At 42.9% G+C, this 23,264-nt stretch overlaps 1 protein-coding gene across 2 annotated transcripts in view; it reads right to left on the bottom strand.

The window, feature by feature from the left end:
* Window positions 1-2,005: 2,005 nt before the first annotated feature.
* Window positions 2,006-23,264, bottom strand: part of GSK3B (glycogen synthase kinase 3 beta) — a 211,824-nt gene continuing 190,565 nt past the window's right edge. For both annotated transcript variants that reach the window (XM_067546004.1, XM_067546005.1), the window contains 2 exons: window positions 16,205-16,303; window positions 2,006-7,698 (listed from right to left, as the gene is read on the bottom strand). In XM_067546004.1, the coding sequence (XP_067402105.1) occupies window positions 7,631-7,698; window positions 16,205-16,303 (167 nt within the window). In that variant the 3' untranslated portion in view covers window positions 2,006-7,630. The remainder of the gene's footprint in view (window positions 7,699-16,204; window positions 16,304-23,264) is intronic.

Here is a 23,264-nt window from a genome sequence, read left to right as displayed (position 1 = left end):
GCTGGCTCTTCCCAGCTGCTAATCTCCCTGATGGCTTCATACTTTATATTCCCCTGCTCACTGGAGCACTTTGTCAGGAGCAGCCTTCTCCTCCTGGCTCATGCTGTCCTCGGAGACTTTGCCACTAGCTTCTAGGCAGCTGATCTCAGCTCCCTGCTGTTTAGAACAGTGACAAGTCAGCTGTGTCACTTTCAGCTCAGCTCTCTGGCCATGCAGAGTCTTTCTTCCTAGCTGCAGCTGTAGGCTTGCATTCCCTATGGCCCTGCTCCCTCCCCTGGCACCAGCTGCAGCATTCCCATACTCCCCCACCCATCTTCCCAGGCCTAAGAGAAGAAAAAGGGTTAGAGGGATTTTGCCTTCCTGATAGCCATGGGCCATGCAGGCAGCTGTCTCCTAGGACAGTTCTTAAAATGCTGAAGCGCACCTGCCCTACATAATCCCGGTACTGACCTGGCCTTTCCTGACACTCAGTCCAACCTCAGCCCTCCTCGGTTACTGTGTCACTAACATGCTGGGTGGCTTGTATTAATCTAGCTGCTGGAACTGGCCTATTCCATCGGTCAGCATAGAAGACCACACTCACAAAGTGTTTGATGATAGGAATTCAGCTCTTAATGGCTGCAAATTATGCAAGATCAGAAAGGACCATGTGGGGTATGTGGTTCTTTCCCAAATCAACCCCCATGCCCTGGTGGGGGCTGCACATTGAAAACAGCATGATTGGGTCCTGGAGCATAATGAGGCTTGAAATAGGTGCCAGGATTTGAAAGTCAGTGGCCTGTCCAGCAACCATCTCCTTCCAGCTTCCTCTTTTCAACGAGGACATTAAACACGTGGATCTTCACTGCCTTTTCCCAGCCCTCCACCTCCTTCCTGCACTTTCATTCATTCCCTCCCTCTTCTGCATTCCACTAACAGGTCACCCGACTATCTTGGGACAGCCACAACTCAGAAATCCGTACATAGCCCTTGGCTAACTGACACAATGTGACTTTGTTGATGTAGTGATGGCTCCAGGGCTGGCTCCACCACACCCAACCCTGGCTCTGCAGTTCCAGTCTGCCCTTGGAACGTGCTGCATTCCCAGGTATTCTGCACCGTGTCTACCACCACGCAGACTTGTTACAGAGAAGGGAATTCTGCACCAAAAAATTAAAAATTCTGTGCACAATACCTTAAAATTCTGCACATTTTGTCAACATAACACTATACACCAGTTTCAATTATTTTGGTAATTTATTTCAAAATACCTGTCAGCAAGTATGTCTAACAATTCAGGCAACAACAAAAATTCACGTTTTTGGACAAACCACACCTGAGACCATGCCACCAGCACAGCCGCCAGGAGAGAAACTGTGGGTTTGGGTTGAGTTGTTCCGTCATGACTTAATATTGATTTAAACTGAAAAAACCTGAACACTGATGCTGCTTTCATACATCTCATCAGCCCTTTTGCCATCCAGAAATAACCAGGAAATACACACAGTTGCCTTTCGTGAATTTTTTTGGGGGGGGAAAAACCCTGTAAAGCCTCAAACTGGTCTTGGCAATTCAGGAGGTGATAATATACACTCCACTGAGCCAATGCTGAGTGGGTGCTGTTTTGTAGGACCCATAAAACACATTTGTGGTCATTAAAGATCACCCAACACTATTCATGGGGGGACAATGCTCCAAAGTCCTGGCCAAATTCCAGAACCAGGGGAACCATGTTCTACTTAACTGGATTCTCTTGAGAATTTCAGTTGGATGGTCCTGCACCGCCTCTCCTAACCCCATGTGTCATGGTACTGGGTGCTGTTCGGAAGCTCCCCCAGAGGTATCAGCATGTCAGCAGTGCATTTAATAATTCTTGTGTGACTTGTAACATAGTTTGGGATTCTTGGGAAGGAAAGGCACTACAGAAATGTAAGACTGGGACAACCTAGGTTTGTGCAGATCTGAGAGTTACTGTTCAGGCAGCTGTGAATGTAACATTTGTCTCTAGGAATAAACCAGGAGCCTCTTTGCAATATAAATTTGTTTTTATTGAAGCAGCGGTCACATGACCTTGCATCTAGCCTTTAGGATAGCAACAGAACGGATTTGGCCAGGTCAGCCAGCCCAAAAAGGATTTTTGTTGCACTAATAGACATGTCATGTTTAATACATACATTATCCAGTACTGGAAAACCCAACTCAGAGATAGCAACGTGCTGATTTGTTGGAGGAACAGCCCCACTGGATGTGGTCTTGACAAACTTTACAGATCACCACCAAATAACATTACTAAATGGGATCAAATAATAAAAAAGAAAGAGTGCAGTATTCAAAGCCAGCAATTTACACAGGTTCTTAGCTTGTCCTTATAGGTGGAGGGTAAAGTTTTTTAAATATACTGCTGCAGGGTTCCTCTCTCCATCAAACCAAATGGAATTGTAGACAGAAGCTGGCATCTCTTGGAAAAATATCATGGAATAACACAGATCATTTAAGAAAACATGCTTATTTCTCGTGTTTTAATTATTACAAAGTCATGTCCATCTATTTTTGGGGGGCTGGAAAGAGGTGTGGGATGAGGAATGGGGTGAAGGAGGAAGAGGAGGAGAGAAAGAGGCAGGGTTTTGAAATAAAGACCACACACTTTGTATTTTTAAATTTAATTTCCAGGCTAACCTACTTTTTATTTAATGCAAATTACAGTACCAGTTAACTATTTCCAAACTGAGTCACACAGAACAAAATGTATTTACAAGGGGGTAGGAGGGGTGGGGGAAATAATAAAACATTAAGCATACTTTCCACAAAAAAAGTTTATATTTAAAATGAAAAAAAATTCAGTCACAGAGGCATTCAAGTAGTAATAGTTAAACAGGTTTTGCTTTTCCTTTAAATCAAGACAAATTTGCACAAGTGTATGCAATAGTTTGTATACAACCCACAGTCCTTAGTATATCTACTTTTTTTAGAATTCTGTTTTTAAGATGGAAGTGGTCACGGTAATTTGTGTGTGTACAGGCCCAAGTGATCCATCAGCAACACATTAATGAACGCAAATTTTACAGGCAAGCCAATTATATATATATTAAAATAAACTGAGAAAAAACAACACAAGGAAGCTACTTTTCTCAAGCTAACCCCCTAGGGTACTGGTTTTTAGTTTTACTTTTTTGTTGTTTTGCTGTTATTGCAGTGTTGCAAAATGAAACAAACTCCATGAACAAAAAGCTAACTAAAATCCCCTGTGGAAATAATGGGAACACGAAGGATGCCTTTTTGTAGTCTCAAAAAAGAAGTTCCTGGGTCAAATACTCTACTGTGCTTTTATAGCTATTGGTTTTTTTTTTGTTTTTTTTTTTACCTTCAGTAGCTCAGATTTTTAATAGAGAAAAGTTTAGTGGTAATTTTAAAAAAAAGCATAACAAGTCTGGGAAAATTTAAAATGGCCACTAGTTGCAAATTGGCCATTATTTGGATAAAACTTGGTTTAAAACAACTAGAAAAGCGAACAGGGATCTTGGTTCAGCCAATTTTTTTAAATGTTTAATGAAATGAACATCATTAATTTTTTTCCTTAAAAAGGTAGGTAAATTTGAAATTAAAATACCAGTGTCTTGATTGATGTCCACCAGGGGACACAGAGAATGTAATTAATTCCATCTCAGAAACATATGCAATTGCAGAGTAGACAAAATGACAGATCAAGACCATACTTCATTAAAAACAATCCAAAAATAAAATGAAATTAAAAAATAAACTCATTAATAATTCTGAGTGGACTGTCAAAAACAAATTGACATCACTGACCTTCGTGTCACCAGAAAGAAAGTGCAGCCTCTGCCTCACTGGAATGGACACGAGATGGATCAAAATAAAAAGAGCAACCTTTGGTTTGGTAAAGAGTTAAGTGTTTTCCCATTCAAGACAATCTTATGTGGAATACTAACAAGGTAGGAAACACAAGTGAACTAGTTTTAAAAACAAGGCCTTCGTGCTGGGCACAAGAAATCAAGAAAAACATTAAACTTATCTTAAGAAAAACTAACTTTGGGGACGGGGTGAGGAAGAGCAGAAAAGGGAACAGGAAATTCCCTTATTTGAAAGATGCTATAGTGTTCTACAGTAATGGCCCCACAACTCACCACAGCTATTCTGCAGGCTGTCTGGTTATCAATGTAGAATACTAGGGGGATTTTTAAATACCTTTTTTTGTTTGCAAAAGCCAGATTTGTTCTCTCTTTAATACAGTGAAGGGAGAGACAAAAAACTAAGGCTCCTGGAGGCTGCTGTTCACAAGACCTCTGGACACAGGGATCGGGGAGAGACGAGCAAAGTCTAATCTAGCCGCTAGCCACTGGGCTAATAGATGCCAAGAGGGCAAGTGTAAAATGAAACCAGTCATTGCTATGGGGTGCGGTGGCGTGGGCAACTTTGAAACATCCAGAATAAAGCCATGGTTTGAATGAATGAGTTACAAACACAATTTCCTTTCGTTCCACTACTGACCATGTATCACTGAAACCTTACAGCACTCAAAAGGGTTAGAAAGCAGGGGAGCAAAGATGCCATTTTGTCTGGGAGACATCTGTTAAAAAGGACAAAAAAAAGGGAAATAAAATTAAAAAAATCATGGAAGCGAAGGCACTCCAAACTATATAGATACACTATACATCGCTAGAGTTATTGTTACAATAATACAGGCCGGTACCTACTGTACAGAGTTAAAACTATATGGCTTTAAAAAGCTCGTCTACATTTTGTCTGATTATTAAACAGAATCACTGCCCTGAACGGTAACTTTTTGCTCATTAATAACAGTTCCTGGGTCCACATATTTACATACAAAACAATAAAACTCAAAATTTAAAAACAACCAAAAATAATGTACAAGCTTGAATTTGGTGAGGAGCCCCCCCCTGCCCTTATTTACACACACGCCAAAAAAAAAAAAAAAAAAAAAAAAAGGAAAAAAGGTTATTCAAAGGCCTGGATCGAACATGTATAAAAGGGTTGGTGATCCTGCCATGATCTTTGAAAAAGAAAATCACTGAGACGCCAGCCTACACGCATAGAGACACACTTGCACTGCCACAAAGTAAAACTAAAAGAATGAGATCAAAGTTCTTAGCGCTCCTCCTCTACCAGCCTTGCATGAAAAAACCAACCAAACCACCTACCATGGCACCCTGAAACAAGCAGCAATTTTTAAATAAACTTGGTAATTTACTGTTCCCAGATCCAGAGTAAGTGTCTTTGCCCAACCTTCCAGCTGTCTTGTCCGTAAGGCAGATCCAGTCACTGCTCCTGGCCCCTGCTTTCCAAGTGCTCTAAAATCTCTCTGGACATTTGATCATCTAGGCTCCAGTCCATCATTCAGGGCACTCAACGGCTGATTTCTTGCATTAAACACTCCTTTCAGGCCTCAGTTATTTATTACAGGTGCTTCACTGTAAATATAGTGGGGGTGCTTCTGTTTAATTTAAAAATGTGGTTTCCCTTCTCTTTAGCTGGAATCTGTCTAGAGCTGCTTAAAAACCCTTTTTGTTGCCCACAGCTTCACTAAATGATGAGAGTATAACTAAGGTGGATTATCCTCTCTCTTTCCAGATATCCATTCATCTGTGCAAACTCCCCTCCCAGACATACACGGTTTATCACACAGGACAGAGGGAGCTCTACAGCTGCTAAGAAACAGTCTTTCCAAAAAACAAACAAACAAAAAAACAACCCCCACAAAGAGGCAAATATGAAGTGCAGGGATCCGAAATGTACTGAGTTCATGAACAAATCTCCTGCCATCCTGCAGTGACTGAGTTTACTTTGCCGCTACTGCTGGCTACTCCTGGGTCACACATAAAGGTCTGTAAATGTCAGAAACAATGCATTATGCCTTAAAGATCCATAGGTCAAGTAATAGCCCATAAGCACCATGCTGACTAAGGTTGCTCTGAATGTGTATAAGGCCCACATGGACACCAACCTCAAGGATAAGACAGACCAGGTCTCAAAAGTCTATTTCTACATTGCAGCTGCAACTTCCCACTGCTCACCTGACTCCTTCCAAAGAATATTGCTTTAACTTCAGAAACGGGGTCTCGGATTCTTACACCATTCACCACGACAGAAAAAAACCCCTTTAACTCAAACTGGAAACAAGCATTCATCTTATGCTTCAATCGGACCATTTAAAGACTGTAGATAAAATAAAACTCAAAAAGCAGTTACGGTATTTATGTATACATGTATCTATTTATATTATATACACACGCTTATATAGTCAGCTTTCCTGCAAGTCAGCAGGTACAAGTTACTGTTGATATCACTTCGATGTGTATTTTATTAATATTCTACCAATGTAAAAACATCATAATGGCAACTCTGTGTCATGCATCAATAAATAAAGATAAAAAAAAGCAGGAGGCTAAAAAAAGATGAACTTAAATACAGATTCTAGTTGTGGATTTAAAATTAGAACTATCTATAGAACGTGGCAATCTGCAAGCTCAAACTGCAGTATAAAAATATTACAAATAAACCAGTAGATAGTTACAGTTCACATTATAAACCCTGGTGTCCTTTTTTCCTGTATGCACCTTGGGAAAGGGCATGCCGTTCAGAGCAAAAACCGGAAAAAATGCTTTCACAGGGGCCACTTTCCAAAAGGCCCCTCAACTTTCTCTGCCTCCTCCTCCTGCAGGATTCCATCCATCATCTTCTCTCTGCGGGAGCTCAGAGCTGACTGGCCATTCTCTTGCACTACATGGCTCTTTGAAAACCCAGAAGTCCAAGACTTGGTGAAGGAACTCAGACTAGGCGAACAAACTGCTTCAATAAAGCTAACCGGGTGTGTTTGAGCATGCGTGTGTATATTATAAATAAATATATATATATATTCCACTTGATAGACTTTCCCCCATAATGAAGCTGCAGGTTTCTCTATTGCTAGCACTGATTTTTAAAATAAGTCTACCACTAGCAGTTTCAAGTGTAGACACACAGGAAGCATGTCCCCTCTCTTGGCTACTTATTGTCCTATCAGCTCCCCACCCCCAGACCATGCCAAAATCACTTCCTCAGATGGCCTAGATATGGATTCACTCACAAGAAACACTTAGCTCCATTGAATGACCCTGGCTAAGCTCCCAACCAAATTCAAGCTGTGCACTACGCCAAAGTCTGAAACGTCATTTAAAAAGAAAATAAAAAAAGAGGTTACCAAAAAAAAAAAAAAAAAAAAAAAAAACCTTCAGCAGAGAATGAGGTTTTTTTCCTTCTTTCTGTTGTGGGAGGGGCATGAGGCAAGAGTCCTGGTTCTGAAGTACACAACAGCAAACTTTCGATACAAAGAGATTGTCGAGGGACAAGACATTGTGTGTTCTATTGCTCCACTTTCCCTTCTCCCCCCACCTATTCCCCTGCCCTGGAGACCCCACAGAGTGAGAACACAATGAAACTGGTTTGTATTTATAGATATTTTACAAGGTTAAATAAGAACAACAATAATAAAAAAATTGAACACTAAAATGAACAGGGGTTTTTTTTGTTTGTTTTTTTTTCCTCTTTAATTTTCTTTCCAAATGTGACCAGTGTTGCTGAGCGAGACTCAAATTACTGGTGATTTTTCCTGTGCAGCTGGCTTCCTGGGACCACTTCAGGTGGAGTTGGAGGCTGATGCTGAAGCTGCGGTATTGGTCTGACCTTGCTCTCCTGCGCTAACATCTGCCAATGACAGAAAGGGGAGAGCAAAAAGCAAGGTTACTTCCGCGCAACAGGCACCTGGAGTTGACTTTTTCCGCACATACCAACCCACAGTCCCCACCAACTTAGTGCTGATGTTTTCCGTGTGTCCGGGCCATGCTGTGGGGTTAAGATGTTCTCCTGAACACAATCCTGGGTGAGGAGGGAGTGATTTAGTGGGGTATGATCTGCAAGCAGCACATCACGGACTCAAATGGAGCTGCAGAAAAGCCTTTTTCAAAGGCTGACGTCACCAGGGTACTAGCACTCAGCTAGAGTTCAGTGCACTTTAAGCTACCGGTGGGCATAGCTGCATGCCAGAGGCAGCCCAGTGGGAAAACCTGCTGCAACATTTTCACGCATGTTAAAATTCAGTACCTTTGCTGGCATGACAAGACAAACCTGCATTCCCCAAGTTCCTACCTGAAGCATGTGTGGCTACCACCAGCCTTCCCATCGGTGCTGGGGCTTTATATTGTGTGTCCGTTATGTAGTGAAGCCATCTGTTAAATGTGTGAATGAGCAGAGACAATGAAAGCAACAGGCCACTGTCTCTGGTAGAAACAGCTTGCGTATAAATGTGTAATTCATGCACTGGTTCCCTCGGTAAATGTCTTTATTTTGTGTTGCTCGGCACAAGTTAGATTTGTCATCGTCCTAACTGCTGAAGCAGATGCATGTCAAGGCCTGAAGCCGATAATGGGGTTTGCACAATCATGCTACCATTGTTGGAGGATCAGTGCCTGGTGCTAAATTATTTCAAACATCCTCTCTCCCCTAACGGAGACAACAGCATTCAGTGGAAAGAGTTTCAGGTGGGCATTTGTCAGGATGCTTTCTAAGGTATTTCTTTGGAAACTCAGTCATTTCAACTGCATTTACTGTACAAGGAGAAGCACAAATCATTTGTTTATAGCAAAATAGAAATCTGTTGGCAAGCAGGATCTTTGACTGTGACCAAAAAGTCCTTCCAGAGAGAATCTCAGTGTTTTAATGGTGCATTCTTGAACATTTGGGGAGAACGGGTGAGGTGCAAGAAGCCTGGACAAAGCAAATATTTTAAAAAGGATAAAACAAAAGCCATGCTGCTGCTAACTGACTACTTAGCTTCCAATACTGGGTAAATTATTACAGATGACAACACAGAAACCTAAATATAAAGAACAACATGACGACCAATTAGCCATGTGTTTTTATAGAAGCGGGTAAGTCTTTCTTGCACACAATTACAGCTCTGGTGAAAAAAGAAAACATATCTGGTATTGTCCCAGACAGAAAACTAAGGTGCTAGAAAGCTGTTGGCTGGTTAGTATGAATAATACAAAACTGGATGACACAGATCATGAAGAAAAGGAAATTTATGATCACCACAAATACTAAGCTGGAGAAAGGTAAAAAGTGAGGCAATAAATTAGCACAGAACACTGTTCCTTTTATTCCTCCCCCACCCACTAACAAACTGAAAAATAAAATTAATTGTAAACTAAGTGTTGCAGGTGGTACTACCCAAGAAGCTATCACAACCCAGCTGAGGTTAGATTGGATGAACAACAAACTGGAGATCTTGAGAGAAACAGGCTCATTAAAGAAGGGAAGCGATTGAATTTAGGTAAATATAACAACACAGTTGAAGGAAAGCATTGGGTAGCACAAGTACAAAATGGGAGGCTGTGCAGAAAAAAATTGGGGGTGACACCATGACCACATTAGTAAAGAGTTTATCATGTGATGCAGCTGCAATAAAAAATAAAACAGTAACTCTAGGGCTGTACCGTGTATCTGCATACAAATTGGTTGATGAAGCTCTTCCTTCTAGCCATACTTAATAGTGACCATAGTTGGGGGCACCACATTTGAAAAAGGACATTGATAAATAAGGCAGAGCGCCCAGAAACGCACAGTACTGGGTGACTGAAGGGTCAGACAATATACTGCAGGCGAGAGAAGGCGAACAGAACACTGCCGTCTAGAAGAAAAGGAGCCAAACAGAAAAAGAGGGTGTCCACCCACATCTGAGAAGCAATAACCAGGATCAGAAGGTGGGATTATCAAGTCTAGAAAGGAAAACCTACTCCGGGTTATGCCAGTTGACTGTTCTAGGAGATATTTTCCAGTCCTGGCTTCCTGCCCCCCAAAATGGTTTCTCAAATGCAGTAAAAATCACCCCCAACGTACTTAAGATAGCAATCCACTATTTTAACAGTATATTGTCGGCATTGTCGACAGCCCGTGGATTTAAAACACAGTCCCTGCTGTTCCGATAACTATCCTTTCATACTAAGTAGGTAACTCACCATTACATTGGGTTTGAGAGCATACGTAGAGCAGTCAGTGTGCGCATATACCCAGCGTGCCCGGTACACCACTTGTTAGAGTGTGCTGTGACTCCTGATTTATTACCCCTGAAGACAGTGGGGCTAAAAGCATTATTAAAATGTAACTACCAAATTGAGAGAGAGGAATGGGGAAAAATCTACCCAAGTGATGTATGTAAAATCTGCTTCTCTAATGGTCAGTTTGCTACCGTTAGTTCCTGCAGAGCATATCTGATCAACTGTTTGCACACATTAGAGGGAGGAGTAAGCAAGGAGACAAGATAGGTTCCCACACTTGTGGCTCTTTTACAACAACCTACACAAAGCCCTTCCAATTTGGGATCAGACTGTGCATGCCACTCAGGCAGCTGGAATATATGCCTGCACACAACACCGTGCTGTTTCCTAGCGTGCGCGATGTACATCACCTTGGCTTTCCTGCAGGTTGTGCGCTGCCACACCAACAGGGTGCAGGCTGGGAAGCAGGACAAGTGCAGCTATATGCTAGTTCCAATGCCTCCATACAAAGCTGTTGCACTGAAAGCACACAGCCACGCAGTATAAGAAAGGGGCCCTGCACACTCAGACTCCCCTCTCCATCAGGAAGTCAGCAGGTAAGCAAAGTACATGAGGAAATCTGTGCCTTTGGCAGCACCAGCCAAGAAGTCAGTCTCTTTCTGATTTGTGTGGTAGATTAGTGTTAGTGCCACTGTGAAGAGCACTTCTGGGTATAACGTTTACTGGGCTGGGCCACGCAAAGTCTCTCCAGGCTGCAGAGATGACTAGAGCAGCCACACCTCACTATGTTGTGGCATGGCATTGCAGCAGTGACTGGGGTGAGACTATTCTCAGCCACAAACCTCCTCTCACTATGAACGTGACAGCTCTGCACTTGATGGAAACACATACCATGTATTGGATTTAGGCCTCGTTCTTGTCTCCACAACCTCGTCAAGAGTGGTGGTTACCTATTGCTCTTCGAGGTAACATTTTCTGACGCCTCTTCTCCCAGTCCTACTTCGGGAAGTGCCTCTGCTTTCTGGTAGGGTACCTGGTGTCCCTCAGAAACCTTCCAGAAAGGTAGCTATATGGGCTAGAGCTGCAGTTCAGTGTATAACAACTCCCAGATGCTACTTGATTTACAAAAACTTGTCAAAGGTTACATACAGGTGGCATACCCAGTGGCTGCTGGGATTTTCATTCCTGGCACTGCAATGCTAACCTGGAAGGACACACAGAGGTAAGCCTGCCAATAGTTTGAGGGTCCTTAAAGGCCAATTTAGGACTCAAAGGGAAAGGTGGGGTCAGACAAAATTCATCAGAGAAATGTTGTTTTAAGACTAGAAATCCAGGGTCTTCTCGTACTTTTTTGCTCTCTATAGAGAGCTGTGATCGTGTGGTCTGAGCCCAAACCTGGGAGCCAAAAATTTCTGGGTTTCATTCCTAGCTGTCACTGACACACTGTGTGATCTGTTCACCTCTTCCAACCTCATTTTCCCTGTCTAAAAAAATCGAGGGAAAACTTGCCTCTCTCATGGGTGATGAGAATGAGAATGAAATGCTTTCCAAGTGCTTTCAAGGTGAAACAGCACATATGTGCGCTAAATAGTACTTTATTATGAGTGAAAAGTTCCAGAGGGCTAGCCGTGTTAGTCTATATACAGCAAAAACAACGAGAGTCACGTAGCACTTTAAAGACTAACAAATTTAATTTCCGCAGGCATAAGCTTTCATGAGCTGTAACCCACTTCATCAGATGTAAGGAATAGAAATCAAATAGGAGGTATATATACACATTATTGAAATCCTGGTGGAATTCTTGTGTGGACTGGTCCAGACTGAGATTGATGGTGGGGTGGAAATTATTGAAATCCCAGTGGAATTCTTCGAGGAACTCTTTCCCGTGGGTCCAGATGATGAAAATGTCATCAATGTAGCGTAGGTAAAGGAGAGGTGTTTGGGGACGAGTGTTGAGGAAGTGTTGTTCTAGGTCAGCCATAAAAATGTTGGCATACTGTGGGGCCATGCAGGTGCCCATAGCTGTGCCACTGACTTGAAGGTATAGATTGGCTCCAAATCTGAAGTAGTTGTGGGTCAGGACAAAGTCACAAAGTTCAGCTACCAGATGTGACATATCATCATCAGGGAAAATGTTCCTGATGGCTTGTAGTCCATCTTTCTGTGGAATGTTAGTGTAGAGAGCTTCTATATCCATAGTGGCTAGGATGGTGTTTTCTGGGAGATCACCGATGGATTGTAGTTTTCTCAGGAAGTCAGTGATATCACGAAGATAGCTAGGAGTGCTGGTGGCATAGGGCCTGAGGAGAGAGTCCATATAGCCTGACAGTCCTGCTGTGAGAGTGCCAATGCCTGAGATGATGGGGCGTCCAGGATTCCCAGGTTTGTGGATCTTGGGTAGCAGATAGAATAACCCTGGTCGGGACTATGGGAACCTGCATGGCCCCACAGTATACCAACATTTTTATGGCTGACCTAGAACAACGCTTCCTCAACACTCGTCCCCAAACACCTCTTCTTTACCTACGCTACATTGATGACATTTTCATCATCTGGACCCATTGGAAAGAGTCCCTCGAAGAATTCCACCGGGATTTCAATAATTTCCACCCCACCATCAACCTCAGCCTGGACCAGTCCACACAAGAAATCCACTTCTGGACACTACAATACAAATAAAGGATGGTCATATTAATACCACTCTATACCGAAAACCAACTGACCGCAATACCTATCTTCATGCCTCCAGTTTCCACCCTGGACACATTACACGATCCACTGTCTACAGCCCAACCCTAAGATACAATCGGATTTGCTCCGATTCCTCAGACAGAGACAAACACCTACAGGATCTCCATAAAAGATTCTTAAAACTAAATTAAATTTGTTAGTCTTTAAAGTGCTGCAGGACTCTCGTTTTTATTATGAGTGTGATCATGCTCTTGTGCAACTGCCTGGCGTAGGCACACAACTCTAGTTCCACTCTGTACCACCTTGCTGTTGAAGATGCAGGAACGTATCTCGTTTAGGATTAAAGGGATTAGCACAGCATAAGGCATCAGAAAATAATCCCTGCAGCTATGCTGGCAAGGTTTCTTTGCAGAATGGGAACCACACCCCTCTGGTAGAAATGCTGACTAACAGACCAGCTATCTACCAGCTCATTGATCCAGGAAGAAAAATGCATGATGTTGTGGCATAAGGGTTTTATTGGCACTTTTAGGATGACCTGCATAATTCACAAATTGAAAAGCACTTTGAGTGATAAAGCCATTCCGAACGCTATGCCAATACAATTTTTATCCCTCCCCAAACCATCATGCATTCAAACACGCTACTGTGTCAAAGAGATTTTATTTCAGGCATGTTTGAGTAACTTTACAAAATGGTATTGGAGCTAAATTTCATACCCACCTTTGTGTAAAGCCAACCCCTCTCAGTGAGCCCTGCCGCACAGGTCTCTGAAGAAGGAATTTGAGCATTTTAAACAGCAGCTGTTTAAAGCTATGATGCTAGAGATCCAGATACTCAGGTGGTGTGAATCATGGTGAAAATTAAATGCTTGTTGTTACTATACATATAGAGTTTCTCTCTCTCACTCTCTCTCTCTCACACACACACACACACACACACACACACACACACACACACAGCGTGTATTTAAGATGCTGGTTGTGACTCTATAGTCAAAGCTGAGTTGAGTTTTGCACTTAAAGCAGAGATTCAACCCATCTGCTCTTATATATTTTTACACACACACACACACACACACACACACACACACACACCTGTAGGTGTAAAGGCAATTTGCACAGGGCTTGTGACATCTTGCATGTCTGTACAGGACCTAGCACAATGGGGGTGACTGGATCTTCTAGATCAGGGGTGGCCAACCTGCGGCTCGGCTCTCCATAGAAGAGGGGGAGTGAAATTGACGAGCTGCCACCGAAATTGACAGATCAGTGTCAAGTGTTGGTGGTAGAGAGATGGAGGAGTGAAATTGACACGCTGCCTGAGGGCAAGGTAACTGCGGCTCTTTGTCTCTCATTGGTTGGCCACTCCTGTTCTAGATGCTATTGTAACAAATGTTAAATAAAGGTGCGCAATCATTCCCCACAAGAGTGCAGTTTACACGCTAACAGAATTTGGGAGAGAAAGTCTAACTCCCTGACCAGCATTGCCAGTGATTATGTAACAATGCTCTAAACTGCATTGTTTGTGGTGACTAAACCTGGAATCTCTGGATTTTAAAGCCTGAGTGGCTACTACTTGAGCTAACTGATCAGGTCCACTGGCTTGAAGGCACCAACAGACTCTTAAATCTCTATAACTGTTCTAGCCAACAGAGAAGGACAAAATGCCACACTGTATTACCATGCAATTATAACCCATACGACTTTGTGTAACTTTTTAAAATCTCCTAATATGTCCACAATCAGCTAACATCACCCCACTGTAAGAGAGGCTCTGAATAGTTTATTTACAAGGGCAAATATGTTGCTGAAAATTGTCATTGTTAGTGTGTGTGCTCTGTGTCAGATGGCAAATCCATCCCATGCTGGTTTGATATGGGTTTAATGATTAGAAGAACTTTGCTGCTCAGGGTCTAGACCAGTGGTTCTCAACTCGAGGGCTGCTTGCGGCCCAATCAGCACACAGCTGCAGCCCATGTGACATCCTCAGGGCCATAAAGGTAGTATATATAGTGTGTGGATGCACCCAGATAACACATAGAAAGCTGCATATGTGACTCACAAGGTAAATAGGTTGAGGACCACTGGTGTGGAATTCAGTGAATTCTATTGCAAAGACATCAGAGTTAAAGAAAATTGGGTTTGCACAATTTCCAACAGAGCCTAATCCTGAAATTTTAACTCAGGAGAAATTCTCAGGGGCACAAGAATTTTGTCTGAGTAAGGACTACACAGGTTTGGGAGCACGGTCATCAAAACAGCTGTGCATGCAAAAGACTACGAAGTTGGGACTGAAAGTTATCGAATATTGAACTATATCAAAATTCCTCTGTACCCGCAAAGGATTCTCATCCGGACCCAAGACATAGTCCCACCTCAGCAATAGAGTGGCTATTACAGTTCACATTTAGGACTTGATCTAAAATGCTTTTCCCCATGTGAGCTCTTCAAAAATTGTGCAAAGACACTGCTTTTTTAAACTCACACTAGTTAATTTCTCATCATCTCTAAAGAACCAGACCTTTTGTATCTATGGCATATTTTACAGTTCATCTAAAAGACAATGACTTCAGCCACCCAACCCCCCACCCCCAACAGCATACTGGGGGCATGGCTCAGAGTGAAGCATGCCCTCTACTGAATCATCAGCCCCATATCCTTCAGCATCCTGGGTTTTCCTTGTAGATCTCCTAGCCAAGTTCTACCACTGCTCAACTTGTCAGTTCTTATAGGATCACAACACACCACGGTGTCTCCCCAAGCCAGTAATGAGGTTTTGTAAGTTTCTGACAGCAAGAGAGAGATACAAAGAAGAAAACCACTCACAGAGTTGGGCAAAAAGCCAGAGCATTATTTGGTGCCCAAAGCTGGTCTAAGGGCATCCAAAGGTGGCCTATAGGCATCCACAATAAGAAGTGATTTCTGCTGAACCCAGGCAGTTACAAATACTCTAAAAGTGAATCCCTTTCTAATCCTTTTTGGAAATGCTAATGTATTTTGCGTTAGTGGGAAAATCTTGTTTATCCACATTCAGTCAAAATTTGATGGGAAATAAACCTTTCAGACGAGGCCGCATTTCCTGAGCTGGCCATTTCTCCGTTTCCTGGGCATCTCTCAAACTAGCTGAAGTTAGTGCTTATTTTGTTGAGCTCTAGAGTGGCTGTGGGTTCCAGAAAATAACTGACCAGGAGAATCTTTAGAAGTTGAGCTTATTCTGATTCTTCCACGTCTTCAGACTAGAAATTTGAATCAGAGAGACAGACACTAGAATGAGCTGGGTTAGGACTCAGGTGAGCCTGGCCCAAGTGCTCACAGCCAGCTAATCTAACAAAACTGACTTTAAGATGGGGTAGGAATTAAGTAATTCCTCATCCACCCCTGGGGTCTGTTACTCAAGCTTCTTAATGGAAGGAGTGAAGTTTGCGAGAGAAGGGAGGCGGGCAGCCAGACGCACGTTCTCACCTGAGGCTGTTGTAGTATTTGTAGGGGTTGAAGCAGCGGCTTGATTCCGAGCATGAGCAGGGATGAGGATCGAAGCCAAAGATGGGTTACTTGACAGTTCTGGAGGGGAGGTGGAACAAACAGAGTTAGCTTATAGTCCACACAGAACCTCTGCATGCAGGTTAACTCCTTGGGTTTCTCAGCAAATGTAATCATGAATGAAATGCATGCCCTAATAAACAAGGTCACCTTACACTTCCATATATGTCCATGAGCAAGAGGAAGCCACGGTGATATTCAGCATGGGAATTTCCGGAGCAAAGTGTCTCTGTGTCAGCTACAAGAAGGGATAATTTCCCAGGGAAAGCAGATGACCCTGGAGTTAACAAAGCACCAACCACGCCTGACCCTTGGAAAACAGCCTCTTAATACAACTTCATTCTGAGAATCGCCCTTTCCCTCCATGAACGCAGCCACTCACAGGCAGCCAAAAGGAGAAGGCTGGTGAGAACAGTGACTGTTCGAGGTTCTCCAACAGCCTGAGGTAGTCAGTACAGCGTCTGTCTAGCGGAGTTTGTGAGCCAGGCTGGGTGAGTTAATACTTTTCATTGGACCAAGCATTCGGGAGAGCTTGTCTCTCTCACCAACAGAAGTTGGTTCAATAAAATATTACCTCACTCCCCATGTCTCTCTAGTATCCTGGGACCGACAGGGCTACAACTACACTGCATGAAACTCCACTGCTCAGAGACCCGCAAGGCCAACATCAGTGTTATATCAGAGTCTCCTTAAATGCTGCTAAGCAACCTAGAGGGGCTGATACCTCCTTTAAGAGACACAGAGAGAAGAGAGGGCTTTGATTTTCAGGTCATTTAAATGGAACACGAAATAGCTACTACTGTCCTTTTTAAAAACAGAAATTAAGAACAACAGAACAGTCAAGTTGCTGCGGCCCCACATTTAAAATAGACTCAGTATGTATCAGAGTAACAAGCACCTTATAATGGCAACGAGTGGTAACACCATGTACTAGGTATGATGGGTGGAGCTGACTAGGTGATCAAGTGATAATGCTGCAGGCTGCCCTGCAGGGGAGCAATCCAGTACTACATGGAAGCAGGCAATGGAGCAGAGAGGAAGGAGAGTCCCTGCTATGGCTGTTTCAGGAGTGGAAAAGATTGCCTCTAAACAAAGCCACATCCAAATAAAGCAACAGGGCAGTCCCCTCAAGGAAGGAGGAGAAAGAGATCCCTTGGGACTACAAGAACTTGCTTCGGAGAGAAGCACATGCAGACAGTAGTTAATATAAACCCCCTAAAGAGAGAAAAATCTGTCCAGAAACCAAAGCCCAATCATCCTGCACGTTCACAGAGTGGTTTTGTGCATGACCTCTAATAGTTACTGCCTTTTATCTATGAGGCAGATTAAGCCTATTTCTTTTCTGAACATTACATTTAGTGCCTAAAAGGGCTGACTGTGTCCATTTGCTATTTTTCCCTTTCCTCAACAAATAATTTAAAAAGAAAAAGTAATTAACTGAGAAGCCAAGCTGCAGAGAGCACACTGTGACTGCTTACTGACTTCTTATCAATGTACTGTTCTGGGCTGGACTGTGCTTCCACAAAACACACAGACATTCTGACTGGCCAGAAGTAAACATGAGTTGCTGCAATAACTGAAACCAGCCGAAAACAATCAAACTATGAGCACGTGGCTACTAGCCCCTCCAAGAAAGTTACTCCACTATTATTTTCCCCAGAGTAATTTCTTAATCAGTTGGTACAGGGAACCTGCTGTGCATCTCACTCTTTCATACAGCTCCTAATGCAAACAAATGAACTTTTCTGTTAGTCACTGGCATGGAATCCAACAGGGAAATAAGGTGGAAATATGGACAGTTACTCAGGGAAGAGCACAGCAAAAACGTCATTCATCTTGCTTGACACAGTACCCCTTGATGTTGGTGTTTTAGAGATAGCACACTCAGTTAAAATGTATTGCTGCTAAGTGTCTAGACAAGACTCCTGGTGTCTAAAAGGTAAGGCTGATCCAGTACAACTACAATGTGTCAACACTGCTTCCATCCCACCATGATTCTTCCTTCATCCAGTCAGTAAAGAATTCAGCATCTTCCTATCTGTGGTTCAGGTAGAAACATTTACTAGAAATGGAGACGTTTGAAGCTATACTAGGGAGTAGAGATAACAGGCAGAAGAGGCCAACACCCTCCCCATTGTATCGAGGAATCTAAATCTGGATGCTGTGAGTACCACAGTATTTCAACTAGAGAGGGATGGATCAATTCAGAGAAAATAACTGACCCAATGCAAACTGAACTTTTTTGAAGTTTAATTAAAGGTTTGGTTAAAAACTGATTAAATCTTTGTTCTCCCATTTGTGCACCACATCCTGGTTCTGCCCAGTGCTAGACATGACAAAATACAGCAGGGAAAGGCTGGATTTATGTTATCTGCAGCCTGGAAAGCCTTGAAACTGCAAAGACTTCAGCACCTTGTGTCTACACACAACTGTCCAAGACACCTTACCTGGGACATGTCTTTAGTTTGATTCTGGCTGACTCAGTGCACTTTACAGAAGTATATTCCTATCAAGGAAAAGAAGTCAGACTACAGCTGTACCAGTTCAGCTTGTCCTCATAGCTCCATCCCAATGCAATGTCACGTGTTTAGAAATAGCTCAGAAGCCCCCGCTCCCAGTATCAACAGGTTAGTTACTTCAGGAATCCCAGAATGCACTGGTAACAATTCCAGTTTTAAGTCCTGTTTACTGTGTATGCAAACAGTGCTAAACAGTCACAAAGACAAATGAGGGGTCCAAACTTTTAATGCAGTTATGTCCCTGCAACAATTTCTTCTCAACACAGACAACCCTTAACAATTTCAGCCAACATTTATTCCAGATAATACCCCCCTCCTCCCATCCAAGCCAAACTATTTTGTCCAAAAGCAAACTGACCTACATAGTACTCAGCAAGTTATACTGTGAAGATTTTTAGTCATGTGGAGACAGAGTCAGGTTTCAAATGAAACTTTGATTTAAAAAGAAACCCTGAGACACTGGCAGAATGGCAGCTTTGTCTCAGAGGCAGAAAATCATTTTCTGATCTGCTGGTTCACCTACAGAAGAACTTCACACTAGTAATGCCTGCCACAGAACAATAGCAACAGGAATACCAGTTGCCTAGAATACTCATTGATTTGGTACAAATAATCATAGAAAATAAGAAATGATTTTCTCTCTGACTTTGGTTTTTCAAATGATGCCATTTAACTGCAGCATGGTGGCTGACTACAAGTGACTCCAGAGAACCTGTTTCGGAAAGAAACATTTTGAAAACCAATCCTCTGCATGAAGTGCTTCTCCGCAAGAGAACATCTACAGCAAGGTACATGATGGGGAGTGCCTGCAGGATGCCACAAAACAGGGAGGGCTGAGGGCAGGGAGAGGAAGGGGAGGCATTTTGGGGGGGATTAGGATTAGAGGGAAACATGAAGGGTTGGGTGAGGAATTGGAGAGAGGGAGGCAGGGCCTGCCCCTCCTGGGAACTGGTGGGCAGGGGAAGTGGGAGCCTGGAATGGGGATGAGGGGGTGGACGGACCAGCAGTGGTGCTGTTGGTGGGGTGGATTGGGCAGGAGATCCAGGTTACCTGTGAGTGCGGAACACTGGGGGAATGGTGAGGGGAGGGCATGGGGAGTGGCTGCTCTAGATAGCTGTGAGGGTCTTGTGGGAGCGGGAAAGAAAGATTTCAGGGAAGCAGAGATTTGGGACACTCCACTAAGACTGGTTTTGCCTAAGTCTCTAATGACCTCTGCCTAGGCAAAGTTCAGAACCGGTACTACATCCTCATCAACTGTCAGCTGCCTGTGACACTCCGGACTATGGTCATCTTCTTGACATTGTGTCTTCCTATCTCCTCTCCTACCTCCCTATTCACTCCTTCAACATGACCCTAGCAGGATTCTTCCCAACCCCACTCCAGCTTTATGGGGTCCCACAGGGTTCTATCCCTGGTACCCTTCCCTCCTTCCTCCATACCTTATCTCCAGGTAATCACATCTGCAAACACAAATTCAACTGCTGTCTCTGTGCTGGTGACTCACAGATCTACCTTTCCACTCCGGACCCATCTTCTTCTGTTCAATCTAAAATCTCAGCATGCCTCTCTGAAGTCTCCTCATGGATATCTACCCATCAGCTCAAGCTCAACAGCTAAAATGGCTAAAACAGAACATTTAATATTTCCTCCAAGTCCCCCCCGCAACCTTCTTTCTCTACCACTGTGAACAGCACCACCATCCTGCCAGTCATTCAAGCCCGTAAGATGGGCAACATCTTCAACATGGACTTCTCTCTATGTCTCACATCTGGGCTGTATCTATATCTTGCATTTTCTTTCTGCAGAGTGTCCTGAAGATACGGCCTTTCCTATCCATCCACACAGCTAAAACGGTTATCCAGGTTTTCATCTCCTGTCTCAGTTATTGCAACATTCTTTTCTCCAGTCTTGACAAATGCAATCTTGCACTGTTCATAACCATTTAGGATGATGCTGGAGAAGAAAACATTCACAAAGCTACCTCATTATTCTCAAACATGACCTATGAGGAAAGGTGGAAAGAATTCGGCATGTTTAGTCTTGAGAAAAGAAGACTGAGAGGGGGATCTGATAAGTCTTCAAATATGTTATGGGCTGTTATAAAGAGGATGGTGATCAATTGCTCTCTGTGTCTAATGGGGTTGGACAAGTAGTAATTGGCTTAATCTGCAGCAAGGGATATTCAGGATGGATATTAGGAAAAGCTTTATAACTATAAGCATAGATAAGTACTAGAATAGATTACGGAAGGAGTTGTGGAATCCCTTTATTTGGAGGTTTTTTAACACGTCAGGGATGATCTGGGTACACTTGGTCCTGCCTCTAACGAGGAAAGACTAGAATGACCTCTTGAGGTCCCCCTCCAGCCCTACATTTCTATGATTCTCAAATCTATTTTACACATATAAAAAAATTAAGCAGTTATAACATATTGTCTTAATACCCAAAACTAGAAAACAAAGAGTCCTAAAACTACCAGAATAGGTCTGATATAAATAAGGGCTTTATCATCCATAAACTCCTTATTCCTTGCAACTTATCTTCTGAAAATTCTGGTTGTTCAATACCATTCCCCATACTCAGTAGGGATGATGTGATGCTTAGTATTTTACAGAAAGCCAATCCTGTATGCAAAATGATTAAGAAAGATTTTTTAAAAGACATTACAAAACCCCATCTCCCACTTCCAGCCGTTATCCACTGCTTTAGGGGGTCTCAGACAATCAGTTGGAAACACTGCATTTCACAGAGTTAGACAGCATTTTTTAAGAACAAAACAGCAAAGTGCTTTTTAAAAAAACAATGCTATTTAAAACAAATGGAACTTTCTTTTAGCTGCATTCTATTAAATGCACAGGATGATTTTTAAGATGTGTTATTAGTAAGTTTGATTTCCTACAGCTTCAGCTTGCTCTGTAGTCCCAATGGCTTGTCCAGTGATTGGCTGTGCTCTGGCCAAGGATCTGTGCATGCAACCCAACATGTAGACCCCTCATGATGGCAAAGGAAGGAAAAGAAGGTCCCCATCTGCCTCTCGAGTGCTGCCACCCACAGGTGGTACTACAGTACGTTAATCATTCATAAATGTCTGGAATCTTGGCACTGAGTGTTTTATTCATTTCTTTTTTGGGCCTGGGCAGTGGCCTGCACTCAGGCACTATTGGTAGCTGTGCAGCTAGGCTCAGATTTCAAGGAACACTAATTTGCTTCTGCCTGGGTGATTCTGTCTGCCTGAGCCAGTTCCCCTCACCATCTATTCCAACACACTTAGGGAGTGGTCTACCGAGGAACTGCATCAGCTCTCCAGTGGACTACAGGGAGACAAGTGTTGACTGAAGGCCAGAAGATAGTAAATCAGAGGTTAAAGATTTATCTGGGGGTGGGGACAGCTTAACCTAATGGTTGTATTTTTAATTTTACTGTCAATTTCCTAAACATTCCTCCTCCTCTTTCAGATGTCTCAGCGACACTGCTTTGGCAGCTCCTTAGCCTGCGAGGGATACAGTGCAGGATATATATGTGTGTGATTGTTTTCCCCTATTTGTTTATAAAGGGTTCATTTGGTGTTTTCTAACCTTTTTATACCCCTGCTTTTACAAAGCAAAAGGAACCCTGTTGATGCAATTTTTAATAGTGATTTATAATAAATACATTTACATAATTAAATGCTGGAACGGGGATGGGGTAGAGGTGCATGATGGGGATGTACCAGAATCAAGTCTACCTTAACAACTTCTTAGCTCCTCTCAAGCCTGAAGAAAGGGTGAAGGCCAGGGGGCCTCACTTGCAATGAAAAGGGGTGACTCAAGATTGGGGAACAACACAGTGGCATGGTGCTGGTAGGTTCTATTACAACACTGGTGGTTCAGGTTGGCAAAAAGGTGTAAAACAACTATGGCTCTAGGTGATGTGGAAGGTTGCGCAATTTCAACAATACTAGCAACATCTGAACAATGTTGTGCATAGACAATGCTTTTTACAGATCTAACAGGACTAAACAGTACTATAAGTTTTCTCTGTTAATGTAAATCGGTCCTACATGTGTCACTAGAACTACATTCCAAACTGATTTAGCTTGTCCATTCTCTCTCTCTGGGAGGTGTTTTGGTACATCCAATGCATTGCACTTCCCACATGAGTAGCGATTCATGTTAAGTCAAAAAACCATGTTTGTGTTTACTCTCCCTGGCAGGGCTTGAACTGAAGTTGTAGCCTGGTGTAAAAATTACATTGTATGGACCCAAGCCTTGCTTCAGCTTCCTGGGTTACAACTGGGCACCATGTTTTAAAGCTGGGAGCATGGAACAGAGAAACTAAATGAATTGTTTGCATTCATCTTCATGGCTGAGGATGTGAGGAGATTCTCAAACTTGAGCCATTCTTTTTAGGTGACAAATCTGAGGAACTGTCCCAGATTGAGGTGTCAGAGGAGGTTTTGGAACAAATTGATAAATTAAACAGTA

This window comes from Emydura macquarii, unplaced genomic scaffold (genome assembly GCF_026122565.2).
Source record: "Emydura macquarii macquarii isolate MOO-44397 ecotype Brisbane River unplaced genomic scaffold, CSIRO-AGI_Emac_v2 contig_1119, whole genome shotgun sequence".
In the NCBI taxonomy this organism is placed as follows: Eukaryota; Metazoa; Chordata; order Testudines; family Chelidae; genus Emydura; species Emydura macquarii.
The sequence above is the reverse complement of the archived record's forward strand: the minus strand, read 5'-3'. Positions and strand labels throughout refer to the sequence as shown.